The sequence below is a fragment of the Mustela lutreola genome, chromosome 4, assembly GCF_030435805.1.
Source record: "Mustela lutreola isolate mMusLut2 chromosome 4, mMusLut2.pri, whole genome shotgun sequence".
Lineage (NCBI taxonomy): Eukaryota > Metazoa > Chordata > Mammalia > Carnivora > Mustelidae > Mustela > Mustela lutreola.
The window spans coordinates 8,857,971-8,871,413 of NC_081293.1; the positions used below are offsets into that span (position 1 = coordinate 8,857,971).

Below are 13,443 nucleotides of genomic sequence, written 5' to 3' on the forward strand. Positions count from 1 at the left end.
CCACACCCACAAGAAAACAGAGTGAGAAATGCAATCCCTGTTGGAGATGAGACGGCGTGGCTGACCCCCAAAATGTCAGCCCTGCGAGCCGCTGGATAAACCCATCCTGCCTGCATCCACACGGCCCCACCTGGGGACACAGGGGCCTCTTCGTATCACTCTCATGAGCCCTGACGTCACCGCTGGTGTCGTGTTGTTGATGTCAATGATGGTAACAACAGTACCAAGACCCGCCGCTCATCGCACGCAAGAACTCGACCCAGGCAGACACGAAGGCAGTTTAACTAACGTTACTTTATTGCACCCCCCGCAACAGTCCTAGCCGGGAGATAGTCACGTCTTCGTTCCACAGAAAAGGAGCGTGAGGTGCGGGGAGTTCAGGAGCCCGAGGACAAAGGTGGCAAGTGTGTCCGTGTCGCACATCAGAAATCTCTTGGCCACGCACCGCACGCGGTCCCCCATAGACCAGAACCCCCGGAAGAAGGCGGGGAGCCATCTAGCGGGCTCCATGTCGCCCCAGCAGGCCTGGCACGTGAGGGGTGTCCAATCGGAGGGGGGACGCGACGCCCACAGAAACATCCCGGGTCCCTGCCGCTCCGGGGCCTAAGGGCGGGAGGGCTGGCTCGTCGCCAGGTCCCTGTTCTCAGTGCGCGGGTCCCGCTTCAGGATGGGTCCCAGGACGACGTCCACCTCCTGGTGGGAGCCCACGTCCCTCTTGGCCCGGCCGATGCAGCCCCTGCGGCAGCGGGAGGAGGAGTCGTCGGCCCTGCACACCACCATCTTGCAGCGCAGATACACGGAGGGGAAGCGCCTCAGGAAGAAGAAGGAGCTGAACTGGAAGCGGACGACGCGAGGCGAGGGCTGGGGGTAGGAGCGGTAGGTGCGGTCCTTGGCGCACCTGCAAGAGGAGAAGCGCGGCCGTCAGCTGGGGGCGCCGGGGGCGCAGGCCGCGAGGCCCCCACGCCGACGCCTGGGGGGGGGGGCCTGGAAACGCGGGGCCCAGAGAACGGGCACTGGGGACGGCGGCATGGCCTTTCCTAACCTGCCCGCAGGGCCAGGCAAGGCCACACTGCGCTACTCTCTGGTACCTTCGGTGGCTAGCACCTCGCCCCCACCGAAGTCTCTGGGGCCATGTCTCCTGACCCACCTCAGCTTGCCCTGGGCCCTGGGTGGCCCTGATTTCCACACAAGCCAGTCCCCCCCCACTCCAATATCGACCCCTCCTGATTCCCTCAGAGGCTGCCTCATCTCCACCGGTGTTAGCAGGAAGAGTCGTTAAGAATCCCCTGAAAGAGGGGTCCCTGGGCACTCCGTCATTAAGCATCTGCCTTCAGCTCAGGTCATGATCCCAGGTGTGAGCTCGATCTTGGGATCGAGCCCTACATTGGGATCACTGCTCAGCGGGAAGCCTGCTTCTCCCTCTCCAACTCCCACTGCTTGTTTTCTGTCTCTTGCTCTTGCTCTCTCTCTGTGTCAAATAAATAAATAAAATCTTAAAAAAAAAAGAAAAGAAGAAGAAGAAGAAGAATCATCTCCTGAAAGATCAAGACGAGGAACATTTCCCAGCTCTCCCCCCGGTGGAGGAAGCAGCTTCCGTAACCCACAACATCTCTTAACGGGAGGATTTGGGGTGACGTAGCAAAGATGGAAGCAAACTGGTCCTTGGGGTTTAGGGTGGGAATTTTTTTGTGGTGGATGGGAGCCGTCACTGGGGCAGCCTGATTTGCCTGGAAATGTGGCCCAGGGTTCCCTCGGTATCTTCCTGCCCCTTCCAGAGTCTCCTTCCTCTGCTTTCAATGGACATCCTCTCAAATACCATGTTCTTGTTTCCCACAGGGGTCAATTTAGCAGCAAAGATGAGAAAGAAAGTACCCAGAGCCTTGTCAGGAAGCAGGACAGTTGTAAATGAGGTCAGGGTGACCCCAGGGCTGCTGGGCAGTAACTGCATTTGCATAAAGCCACACCAGTCGGTGTGGTCTGGAGGAGCCGGGCTCCATAACCCAGGCCGCACTTCAGAATCACTGGGCCGGGGGGTGTGGATTCTAAAACTACAGATACCCAAACCCCACGACAGACCAAATAAAGTGAATGTGCAGGTGGGGCCCGGGCACGGCTGTGTCCGAAGCTCCCGATTGCTCTAACGGGCATCCAGGCGGGTGGTGACCCAGCTGGTGCCCAGGGATAGCTAGTGAGTCCCCGCCCTTCCCAACCCTGATTCCTAGCAGAGCCCCTTTGCCTATCAGAACAACTTCTATATGATACTTCTGTGTGATTGTTACTGAAGTGCCAAGGTCAAATTATCAGCAAAGAAGGGTGCGCACACCAATGGGCAGGGGCGGAAGAGGAGGGATGGGAGTTGCCCATCCCAGCATCCCAGGACCCACTGATGAGCTCAGAAGAAGCAAACTCTACCTCCCCAGAGTCCTGCCATCCCGGGGAGCAGGACTGTAGTGGACGAATCTAATCTGGGCACCGCTGACCCCGGTCTGGACACCACTGACCTGACTTCTGCATCTCTCGAGTTGGTTAGACCCACCGTTCTCAGCTGCTAAGTCAAGAGACTTCTGCTGACCCTGTTACTGGCAATGCTCCCTGTGGACCACCTGCTGCACGTACTCTTCGCCCAGAGCCCCTTGGCCTCATTCCCATTTCATCCTCCCAACAGCCTATGATGTGGGCACCACGCTTCACATCTGAAGGGTGAGGAGACTGGCTCAGAGAGATACGACTGCTTGCCCAGAGTGAGGCCATGGCTACATGGTGGAGCCGGTGTCTCAGTCCCAAGCTGTTGCAGAATCAAGGCTTTCCTCACTACACACATATCTTCTTACAGAGTTTGGCCACCTGGGTAGAATCCCAGTTACAGCTAACCTGCTTGGTGACCACTGGTGGCTCATTACTTCTCCACACATCCATTTCCATGGATGTTAACCAGGTAGGACAACCTGACTGGTTAAGTTGGATCCACTAGAACCAAAAATCCTTGAGACTTTGAGCTACTCATGTTTGAACTATCGGGTGAAGCTTGACAGTCGCCCCCACGAAGACACTGCTTACCCACTTCGGATTAGATCATAAGTCAAAGATGTAAAGTCATTGGAATACGGGGACGCCACACAGGTATCCACAAACAAGGACAGGGAGGTATCAGAATTGATGATCTCGGCCTGAAGGTACAAGTTCTGGTTCAGGTCCACGTAGTAGGGGCTGCTGGTCACCGGGTATAAAAATGAAGATGATGCGTAGAAGGAAATGTTCACGTCAAAGTTGCCGTACTGCACTTCATTGACGTCGACGGTGTCATTAGCGATGTACATGGTGTCAACCCAGGTGTTCTGGAGCATTTTGCAGCTGATGTGAATGTGGAGATCCTTCTTCCTCTTGATGATGGCACTGGGAGCAGCTGCTTTGAGGAAGTTGGAATAGGTGATGGTATCATTATCTACCTGGGAAAGGAAGGCAGGAGAGCAAAGTCAAGCAAATGTCACCTGCTAAGGGAAGCTCACTGCTGATTTTGGTGACGATGAGAGCGAAGTGACTCAGCCAGACTTCAGAACCCTCCCAGGACCACACAGAGAAGGCGCATGGGTGCCATGTTCCCATTATCTGGGCTGGACATGCTGTTTAACTTGGAGGATTCCCTCCTTTCATTCAACCCCTTCCTCTTCCATGTAATGGGAAGCGTAGTGTGGGCCAGGTTTTGGGGCCTCCTAGGAGCTGCTCCCTGTGAGAAGACAGGTGTGTCTGGATCCCCCCCTGCCCTGCTGAATGGCCACCCTGAGTCCAGACTCCATGGCTCAGGGCCTTTCTTGCTTCGCTTCATTCTTGCTGTAGCTGGGAGATACCAAGGGAGGCAGCCATGCACCGGAAGGAGGGGCTGGTGGGATTAGTTTTCACTGTGCTGTTTGAATGGCTCAGTAGCTCTTACAGCTTGGTATCTTAGGCTGCCAGGACTGGAAGTGACACAGGGTGGAGTTTTAGCTGCGGTGGGTATCTGACCTCTGGGGTAGGGGCTCCCGCAGAGACTCATGTGGACAGCTGAACGACGCTGGATCACTTCCTGTCACACACTCCTTTGTCACTCCCCCAACCACGGGGATCTGTTGGGCTAAATGACTATCCCCTTCCTCTCCCACTGTTTGTTATGTGTCAAAGGATCAGCAATGACCTTGCTGGGTAATAAACAGTGTCATCTTAGCACCTAGCCCAGCACTGGCTCCCGGCAAATGCTCAGTACATCTTTGGTGAATGACAAGTTGATGTCCTCTGAGTGTGTGGGCCATGCACATTGTACATATTCGAGCATTTCATGTTGTATATGTACTGTAGTCCTAAGCCACATAAAAATATTTGCATGGTGTCTGTTCCCTGTTACTTAGGTGTCATCCCCAAATTCAGAATTTAGATGATTTCAAATAAATTTACATAAAATTAAATGCAACCATTGTAAGCATGCCATCCAGTGTGGTTTGAGGATAATCACCTCCACATAAAATCCAGAACATGGCCACAAGCCAAATCAACATTTTCCTGCCCCCTTTGCAGGCAATCCCCTCCAACCAAGTTGGCTTTCCATCCTACATTTATTCCCCATTCCTGAATTTTATAGAAATGGAATCACAGAGTGGGTACTTTTATGTGGCTGGCTTCTCTCACTCAGTGTAAGGTTCTGGAGATTTTCAGAGTCTGACGTTTGTCCTGCTACTTCTTGGCCAAGTGGCTTGGGCCACCTGCTGGACCCCTCAAAGTCCAGCCTCCCTGTATTAAAAGTGGGGTGACAATGAGAGAATTCTGGGTGGGTGTCCGGGGAGTATGACACCTGCTAATCCTAGTGCTTGGCCCTGGGAAGATGACCAACCATCCAGTTTGCTCAGGACCGAGGAGTTTTGTAGAACATGGAACTTTTCCATGCTGACATCTGAAAAGTCCCAGGCAAACCAAGACAACTGATCACCCTAGATGGTGACAGCTCAGCTGCAGAGGTTGATTTACTATAAAGCTAATAAAACTTCAGCCTCTGGGCCTCCCCCGTGCACAGGTTCCTCCAAGGCCTAGCAGTGTGCTGGCACAGGCCTACGTTTCTGCACTTAAGAAAGTAAGATACATTTGCATTCTCTGCTTCATGAGGCACCCGCCCCTTTCACCAACAGCAACCCCAAACTCTATAAGCTTAAGGCTCTGTAAAATCTGGAGCTGCCCCGAGAGCTGCTGTGGTCTTTGCTGATGGGAAGGCAGCCTGCGACGCACCCCCTGTGCCCAACAAGGTAGGGGAAGATGGCTTGCTGACCTTCCTTCCTCAGCCTTACATTTCAAAGTGGCTATAGCTACACATCATGGCACTGAGGGACAGATTTAAATCTTCACCCTCATTACCCTGGTTATACCATCATTACGTCTCTGGGGTCCCCAGAATTCAAGAATCACAGCACACATCACTATAAGAAAGCTTATTCAGCAGGAGATAGAGTAGGAAGCCCCAGACTTACCTGCTCGGTGGTGCCGCAGCCGGAATATGGAATTGTGAACGACACCTGGCTGGCCGTTATCTGGGGCTGACACTGGGAGCTTTCATTCCGGGTGGAAATGACGAGGTCCGTGGCAGAATAGCCCAGGGACCGGAGGTAGCTCCTCTTCACGCTGGCTTGCATGTGGTTTGGCAGACAAAGCAACTCTGGTGGCCGAGGGCAAACAATGCAGGCAGTCAGCACCCCAGCAAGCCCACTTGGCGTTCCTCCCACATACAGGTGCAGAGACCAAGATGGCGGACAAGGATGGTCCACATCGGACTAGGCCTCGCCACAACCCCGCAAGTACCCCATGGCTCAGGTCCGTGTCTTTCTCACAAGACCCCTTTGAGGACACGGGGATTTCAGATTTCCCTGATGGAGGAGTGGAGGCAGGGTGTGAGATGAGTAAAATGTTTTGCCAACCTGCCATGTATCCGTAAAGTAAAGTAACGCTCCAGCTGAATGGAGACGTTATAACCTAAAGTCCTTTAGCTATGGAGTGGGTCATGCTTAGAATCCTGACTGCCAAAGACAGCTTGGATGTCCCCTCACCCAGTCCCTAGGGAATCTGTAAATCAGTCCACTTAACAGCTCAAATCGTGGCCATTAGCTGCAAGTGGCCGAGGGACCAGCTCAGTCCATCTTCAGAGAGCAGCCAAACTTGCTAAGTCTCCGGACGCAGTCACAGCGGCCAGGTGGTTGCCTGTGTCCTTGGCACTGGCGTCTCCCCATCTGCTGAAGGTATGACCTCACACCTTCCTTTCAGTCTCTGTCGACCACAGGAAGACCACCACACTGCCCATCAGCCCGTTCTGGCCCCGGACCTCATTTCTGGGCAGTGGAGTCCCAAGACCACTGCTGGTGGCCCCTTTCGACACCAGATTATGCCTTGGTGATGGGACAAAGCTGCTCTCGTGTCTTATTCAGCAGCCACAGAAGGGTTGAGCAGAGGGAGCCCCCCACCACGAGCCCCCACCAGGGGACTTACTGGTGTTATCTTCAGAAGGGCTGGAGTAGTAGTCGGCCTGGAAGCCCCTCCTCGTGATGCTGCCATCGCTGACAAAGCGGATGGACATGAAGTTCGATGAGGAAGTGAGGGGACCCACAAATCCGTTACAAACCCGGGCGATCAGAGGGGAACTGTGGGAGGGGCCGTCGAACACCTCAATATAGTCATAACTGCATCCCCCTTCAAGCCTGCGGGGACAGAACACAGAGTTTCAGCTTCCCTTTCAGCCGCGATGGGAGGCAGGGAGTGAGCGTCACACCTCTGTGGCAGAAATGCTGACAAAAGTAACAGTTGAGAATACTAGGAGGATAATTATCCCAGGACCTTCGTGCACGGATCTCTGTCCGCACATAGGAAACCCACAACCCCTCTCCTGACAGTCCTTTGCATCATGAAAGGAAGGGGTCACAGCCTGTCCTAGACCGCTTCTTCAATCAAGAAGACCCTGGCTTCCCATTGAATAAAAGAAGTAATCATGAATCTATAGTGATAGAAATACCTAACTGGACTAATGAATATCGGACAAGTCAAATAAGCTCTCTGAGGGTTAGGTGGTCGACCTTCTCCACAGATCACATGAGCTCGAGGTACAGTATCTGGGACCCGAAATCACTGCAATGATGAGGTGATTAAAATAATATTATAACTTATGCAAAACCCGGATGAATTTTCCGAGGGATTTGCAAGGCCACAGTAACCAAAGAGCCAGAGAGACTACTGATGTGTTCAGTAGTGGCTTTCACAGAAGAAATGATTGCACCCCCTTTTCTGGACACCAGAAAATGCTCATACCTCTGTGTGGTCACCCCCTCCTCGGACCAATCATATAGTACTGGGGCTTTGATGCTGTCTCCTCTGCTTAAAGCAGTGATCCCCACTCTTTATTAAATGAGGAACGGATAATGTAGCCTCTGTAGCCGAGATTTCTCCACCACTGCTTGACCGCCACCCCCCCCCCCAGAACTCACCCTCCAAGAAAGAAGGCAATGGAGAGAAAAGGGTTAAAAAAAAAAAAACTGGTATGGTTAATAGGATTCTGTGTTTTACCATTACTCTAATAGTCACCCTTCCCGCAGGATAACATTTCTAAGCATTTTCACCTCTTTCTCTCTCGTGACCTTCCCAGTAGGCAGAGATAAGAGGAAAGCAGGTATTTTATTCCCTTGTTTTGACTGAGGTTCAGAAAAATTTAAGTGATTTCCTGTGGTCACACAGCAAATTAGTGACAGACCCGGCCGGGACTTTAAACCAGGGCTCTCGTGCCGGTCCCACCTCCACAGGCTGCCTCTGGGTAAAAAAAAAAATTGAACCTTTAAGAGAAAATGTCAATTGGGCCAACATCCCTCCAAAGGGCTAGGTACCATTCATTCTGTTCTCAGACATCTGCGAGGTCCCCCACGGGTTCGGCTCTGCACCCACGCACTTACTGGACATCTCTGAAGATAACGGTGACATGGTAGTTGTTTTGGACTTCAATGTCCCACAGACAATTGGCATTGTTTGGGTAGGTCCCCGGATAGAACGGGCTGGAAAAGTACCCCGATGGCTGGGTCAGGAAGCCTCCGCAGGAATAATTTGCTGTCGAGAAGAAATGGAAATGTGGAGGGCCCCCTGAGCCCACTGCACAGCCACCTGGGGAAATGTTTAGACAACCCCCTGGCCAGAAACTCAGCAGGAGCTGGTATAGGTCCAGACTGTACAGGGAGGCTCTACTTAGTTAGGGAAGCCACGTCCTCATTTTTGTCACTGTCCCCTCACCCCCCTCCCTGACCTCCCCACCCAGCGGCACCGTCATGGAGGGGAAGGGAAAGGGGGTTTTGTGGGCGAGCCCAGAACTTATTGTTTGGGTGGGTGACATTGTGAGCAGGAGCTGTTGACCAAGAAAAAAGGTAACCGTCAGTTTCCTGATGGTTGGCACAATTGTTCAGTGTTCGCCGGCTCTGTGCGGAAAGGAGCCAGCCCTGGCTTCCCAGCGAGATGCTGGACGCTTGCCCTCAGAGAGCTCGCAGCCTGGAGCGGCGCACGGGAATGAGGAAATCCTAGCATAACGGGAGCGGGCTGGGATCAGGGTAAGCCCAGGACAAGGTGGGAGCCCAGAGCATTGGCTTCTGACCCAGACTGAACGGAGAACACGGGACAAGTGTTTGGGGGGGGGAGCGGTCAGGCAAAAAAGTAGGGGGGGGGGGGCGGGAGGTTCCATGCGGATAGAACAGCCTGTGCGAAGAGACGGGCCTGAGAGCCACTGGCACGCTTCACGGACGTCCGTGCGGATGGAGCGGGGAGCGGCGGGGGAGGAAAGCAAGCAGACAGGGAGGTGGCTCTGTGCCCAGCCGTGGAGATCTGCACCCGGAGGCCCCGAGGAGCCACGTGAAGGGTGCGAAGATACGGAGGCTGGGACTGACACCGGCATTTCATAAGGACGCCCCCAGCTCTTGTGTAGAGAATGGACGGGGACAAGGTTGAGGCGTCGCTGCTGCAGGAAGCAGGTGGTGAGGAGGGAGGATGAGGACGGAGGCGAAAGCCCCCAGGAGCCACGACTTGCTGACAATGCTTAGAGCACGCGAAGCGGCAGCTCCGACGTGGGCCATCGCAGCTGTTGGTGGCTCCACACGGAGTTCGGTGATGAGGCAGGACCCACTGGCCTTCAGCGACCAGCGCCTGGTGTCTGAGGGGACAGGCAGGACCTACAGTGCCTGGCCTCTCCTGGGGGCTGACTGGAGATCTGAATCTTAGGCTGGCCAGGCTCCTGCTGCTCAAAGAGGAGCCCAGAGAGAGGCCCAGCCCTGCTCGGGTGGGGACATCCGCTGCACGGAATACCAGTGCCAGGAAGACATGAGGGGCAATTCGTGGGAGAGCAAGGGACATCCTGGGACCAGCTGTGAGGAGGGCCAGCCAGGCGGCTGGGTAGAAATCACGGGGACTTACTGTGCATTATTGGCGGGGCTTCCTGGAGGGGCTTGCACGTGGCAAGAGCACACCCATGTGACTCCCAGTCTGATCCCTTCTATGAACACACTGGGGGGTCATGGAGTTACGGCGGTAAGGCCTGTGCTACCAGCAGGAGGCTTCAGGCAGTTCTCCCCAGCTGCTCCCCCAGCCCCATCGTCACTTAGGGGTCATTAGGGCCACAGCCAAGGTCACAGCATCACTTATTCCTCATTTCCTACTTGTCTGGCATTCCACTTAGGTCCCAGAGCCAATGGAAGCGGGAGAACACACGTGCACACCGGCTGTGCAGCAGCATGATGGCCCCCGGGTCTGGAAACCCCCAGAGATGAAGTGGCCCCTTCACGGCCTCCCGGAGCGGGAAGACCAAGGGCGCAGCCGACAAGCTCCTGGTCCTGCGCTGCCCACATTATGGGCCTTGATCTGAGGACCTGCCTTCCTCAGAGGGCCTAGAAAAGCAACTCTCCGCCAAGAGGCGACCCAAGCTCCAGAGGGAGCACGAGTCACCTTGGGGGGCAAAAATGCCAAGAAAGCAACAAAGTGATTATTGTCCTTGTTCAGTGGAGTACAGGGATCGTCTTGGCTGAGCGGGAGTGCTGGCCCTTGGAGAGCGCCCTGCAGTATAACTGATAACCCAGGTTTCCCGCCAGTTGACAAGGAACAGTGGGAAGTGGGGTCTAGAACACAGTTTCTGCCATAGGAGGCCTGGGCTTGCATCTTGTCTCTGCCTTTATCAGCTCCATGAAGTCGAGCAAGTTACAGAAACTCTCTGCCTCAGTTTCTTCATCCGAAAAATGGGAGTGCTAATAAAGTCTGCCTCGTCAGATTCCTGTGTGCATTAAATGAGATAATACACACGAACCCTGAGAGTGGGGCCTGGCACATAGCAAGGGCCCTATGGTATCAGCTGCTATTATCTATCACAGAATGCTAAATCATATTATGATTAATCATATTAATCATATTATTATTATTAATCATATTAATAATATTAAGTGTTCAAACTTTTGTTGGTCAGTTTAATAGACCATTTAAAAATACCTAGTCACTGAGTGATAACAGAAATCAAAATCGACTCGCATCTTGTTTTCAAAATTGGTCCCTGTTGTAGCATCTATGAACCAGCACGAGGACTTCACCTCCTTCCGTGGCCAAGAACTATTCTCACGTGTGTAAGGGCCACATTTTGTCCATCCATTCACCAGGATGAACTTTCAGATTGTTTCCACTTTAGGGTTCTTAGGAACACAGCTGCCCACCTGTGAACATTCATCTGTAAGTTTCTGTGTGGTCACGTGCTTTCCTTTCTCCTGAGTGTATGCCTAGGGCTACGGTTTCTGGGTCATATGGTAACTCTATGTTTCACTTTTTGAGGAGCTACCAAAGGGTTTCTCCAACTGGAGGTACCATTTTATATTCCCATCAGCCGGGCATGAGGGTTCTGACTTCTCCACATCCTCACTAGCACTTGTCATTATCTGAGTTTTTGATTCTAGCCAACCGACTGGGTGTGAAATAGAATGTCTTTGTGGATGTGCTTTGCATTTCCCTGATGGGTAGTGATGTGACACATTTGCACTGAGAAAATTCAATGACATAACCAAGTGGCCACATCTGCATATGCTGCTGAGTATTGGTATCTCCTCCGTGGAGAAATATCTGTGCAGATCCTGTGCTCATTCTTTAAGTGCGTTATTGGACTTTTTATTATTGTCTTCTGAAAGTTCTTTATGATTCTAAACGTAACTTTCTTATCAGATGTATCATTTGCAAATATCTCCTCAGTTTCTGTGGAAAAATGGAGCTTCTTAAAGATAATTTAGCCTTTAAAATATGCCTACCCTTAATTTCTATTTCTATACTGGGAAGTAATCAAAAATGAAGCCAAAGTTTCATAACACTGGGTATGCATTACAGATTTCTAAAAATGGAACAGACACAACTGTAAAATAAAAGTGTTACTGTATGTGATTACCTAAGTATAAAGAATAGACTTAGAATTATTTCTTTTGTCCTGTGATTACTAATTGTTTAATGAAATCATGATAGAACCATAGAATGAAAAACTGCATGCCCACTAAATTTTATGCTGTAAAAATAATTTCAATACCATAAAAATGCCATTGTTAAGGACATAAAAATAAGTATTCTATGCTCATGTGAGAACAGATCTTATAAAATAAGACATAAAGCAGGCTGTCATTTGTGTATGTGTCCACACTGGCAAATGTATCAAAATGCAATTAGGATTAAATATTCACCCATTCATTCATGTGTTCATTTATTCTTTCTAGAAACATTTATGTTGCGCCAGACACAATGATAGGTAATAAGGATGCAAGAGGGTTAAAGGCGGATATGGTCTTGGCCCTCAGGGAGTGCACAGTTTGGCATAAGGATGATCTTTTGCAAACAGACTTCGCTTTTGCAATTCACCAGCTTAAAACTTTCCAGCAGCTCTGACTGTCCTTAGGATAAAGTCAGGAGTTTTAACCGGTGCACAAAGCTCCCCCAAATGATCTGACAACAACTAAGCTCCTTCTCACCCAGGCTTACAAAGTTTTCCTTCCGGCTAGAAGGCATGTCAGCAAGTGCACCTGCTTCTCATTGTATGCCTTGGCAGAAGAGGCACCTTTGTAAAGAACATCCCCTAATCTCTTGATCAAGTTAAGCCTCTGCGAATATGCCCTCTTAGCACACCGAACATCCCCCCTGAAGCAACTGTCACACCTGTAATTACATCATAAATAAGTAGTAATTATTAACTACTTTCAGCTTCCTGAGGGAGGAGATCAGTTTCTCTTCCAACATTCTGTTGTTACAACAGCCTTGATGGCCACCGGACCACATATATAGCAAAGACCTTAGATACTTAACATAAGAAGAGTTAGCATTTAGTGAGCCCATTCTATGTACCAGGCACTATGTGAACTTTAGTCCAGTAAACTTATTGCTTTCCTCTGGGAAAAATTGGGGAGGGATGCAGAGACTCAAAAACTATTCTGCATCAGAGGATCATTCCTAAGAATCAGGAGATGTGAACAGCGCAAGTGTCCTGCCATTCAGGACTAGTTCACTATTTCATGCTCACAGCTGTGTAACGAAATACAAGGCAGGCATTTAAACGGCTGCGGAGAATATATCCAATGACAGAATCAAGTGGCCATGTCATTTCTTAAGAGCGAGGGAAAGCTATCGAGCAACAGCCATGAGGTAAACTTTACTTGGAAAGGATCGATTATTGGTGAAAATATCCATTCATTGTCTCCCTTCCTTCTCGCAAAGCTCCTGAGGTACCCCAAGAAATGCAGGATTTTAGTTTCTTCTTTGAAGAACAACATACTTCACTTGCTTAGAGGAAGGGGAAGTAGGTCTCCTCATTAAAACGAAAGTCATCCACCCGGCAGCGGGATAAAAAGGCTGAGTGTCTGGAAGGTAAGCGACTGGCTGTGTGTGGGCAGCCTGGGAGCGTATACAGCAGGGAGATTGTACTGACAGGCTGACCTGGGATGTGCATTGACAGACACGGGCTGCTTCCACAGCCCAAGCCCTCAGGTGGACAAACGTGAGACTTACCAGTATTGGTTGCAGGTGATGAATGCCACCAATCTGGAAGGAAAGTGAAGTGATTTTAGGATTTTATTGGGAAAGTTTTCATTCCACGGTCATTAGTTTGTAAGGAAACGTAACTCTACACAAATCTCTCCCTGACGGCAGCACTTCTCAGAACCTGGACCATTCCAGTGTGCACTGCGAATGGCCCAGACGGGCGAGAGTGTGGAGCTACCCTGCGCAACACACTTGGCACTGAATGTTTTCACTGGGGGGCAAAGGAAACCTTGGGGATTACTCTCCCAACGGGATAGGATTCTGGAACACACAAGCCGTGGTTGGCGTTTTCCTTGTCTTATCTCTCAAATGATCACAATTCTGACTTGAGCAGTTGCTCTCCTCTGAAATGAGCAGAGGAGACCAAAAATC

At 51.2% G+C, this 13,443-nt stretch overlaps 1 protein-coding gene across 14 annotated transcripts in view; it reads right to left on the reverse strand.

Annotated features, from left to right (window-relative positions):
- Positions 1-275: 275 nt before the first annotated feature.
- The window catches only part of DMBT1 (deleted in malignant brain tumors 1), a 65,393-nt gene continuing 52,225 nt past the window's right edge, over positions 276-13,443 (reverse strand). For all 14 annotated transcript variants that reach the window (XM_059172947.1, XM_059172938.1, XM_059172952.1 and 11 more), the window contains 7 exons: positions 13,039-13,071; positions 8,357-8,386; positions 7,944-8,094; positions 6,496-6,704; positions 5,487-5,671; positions 3,058-3,446; positions 276-898 (listed from right to left, as the gene is read on the reverse strand). In XM_059172947.1, coding sequence (XP_059028930.1) covers positions 604-898; positions 3,058-3,446; positions 5,487-5,671; positions 6,496-6,704; positions 7,944-8,094; positions 8,357-8,386; positions 13,039-13,071 — 1,292 coding nt within the window. In that variant the 3' untranslated portion in view covers positions 276-603. The remainder of the gene's footprint in view (positions 899-3,057; positions 3,447-5,486; positions 5,672-6,495; positions 6,705-7,943; positions 8,095-8,356; positions 8,387-13,038; positions 13,072-13,443) is intronic.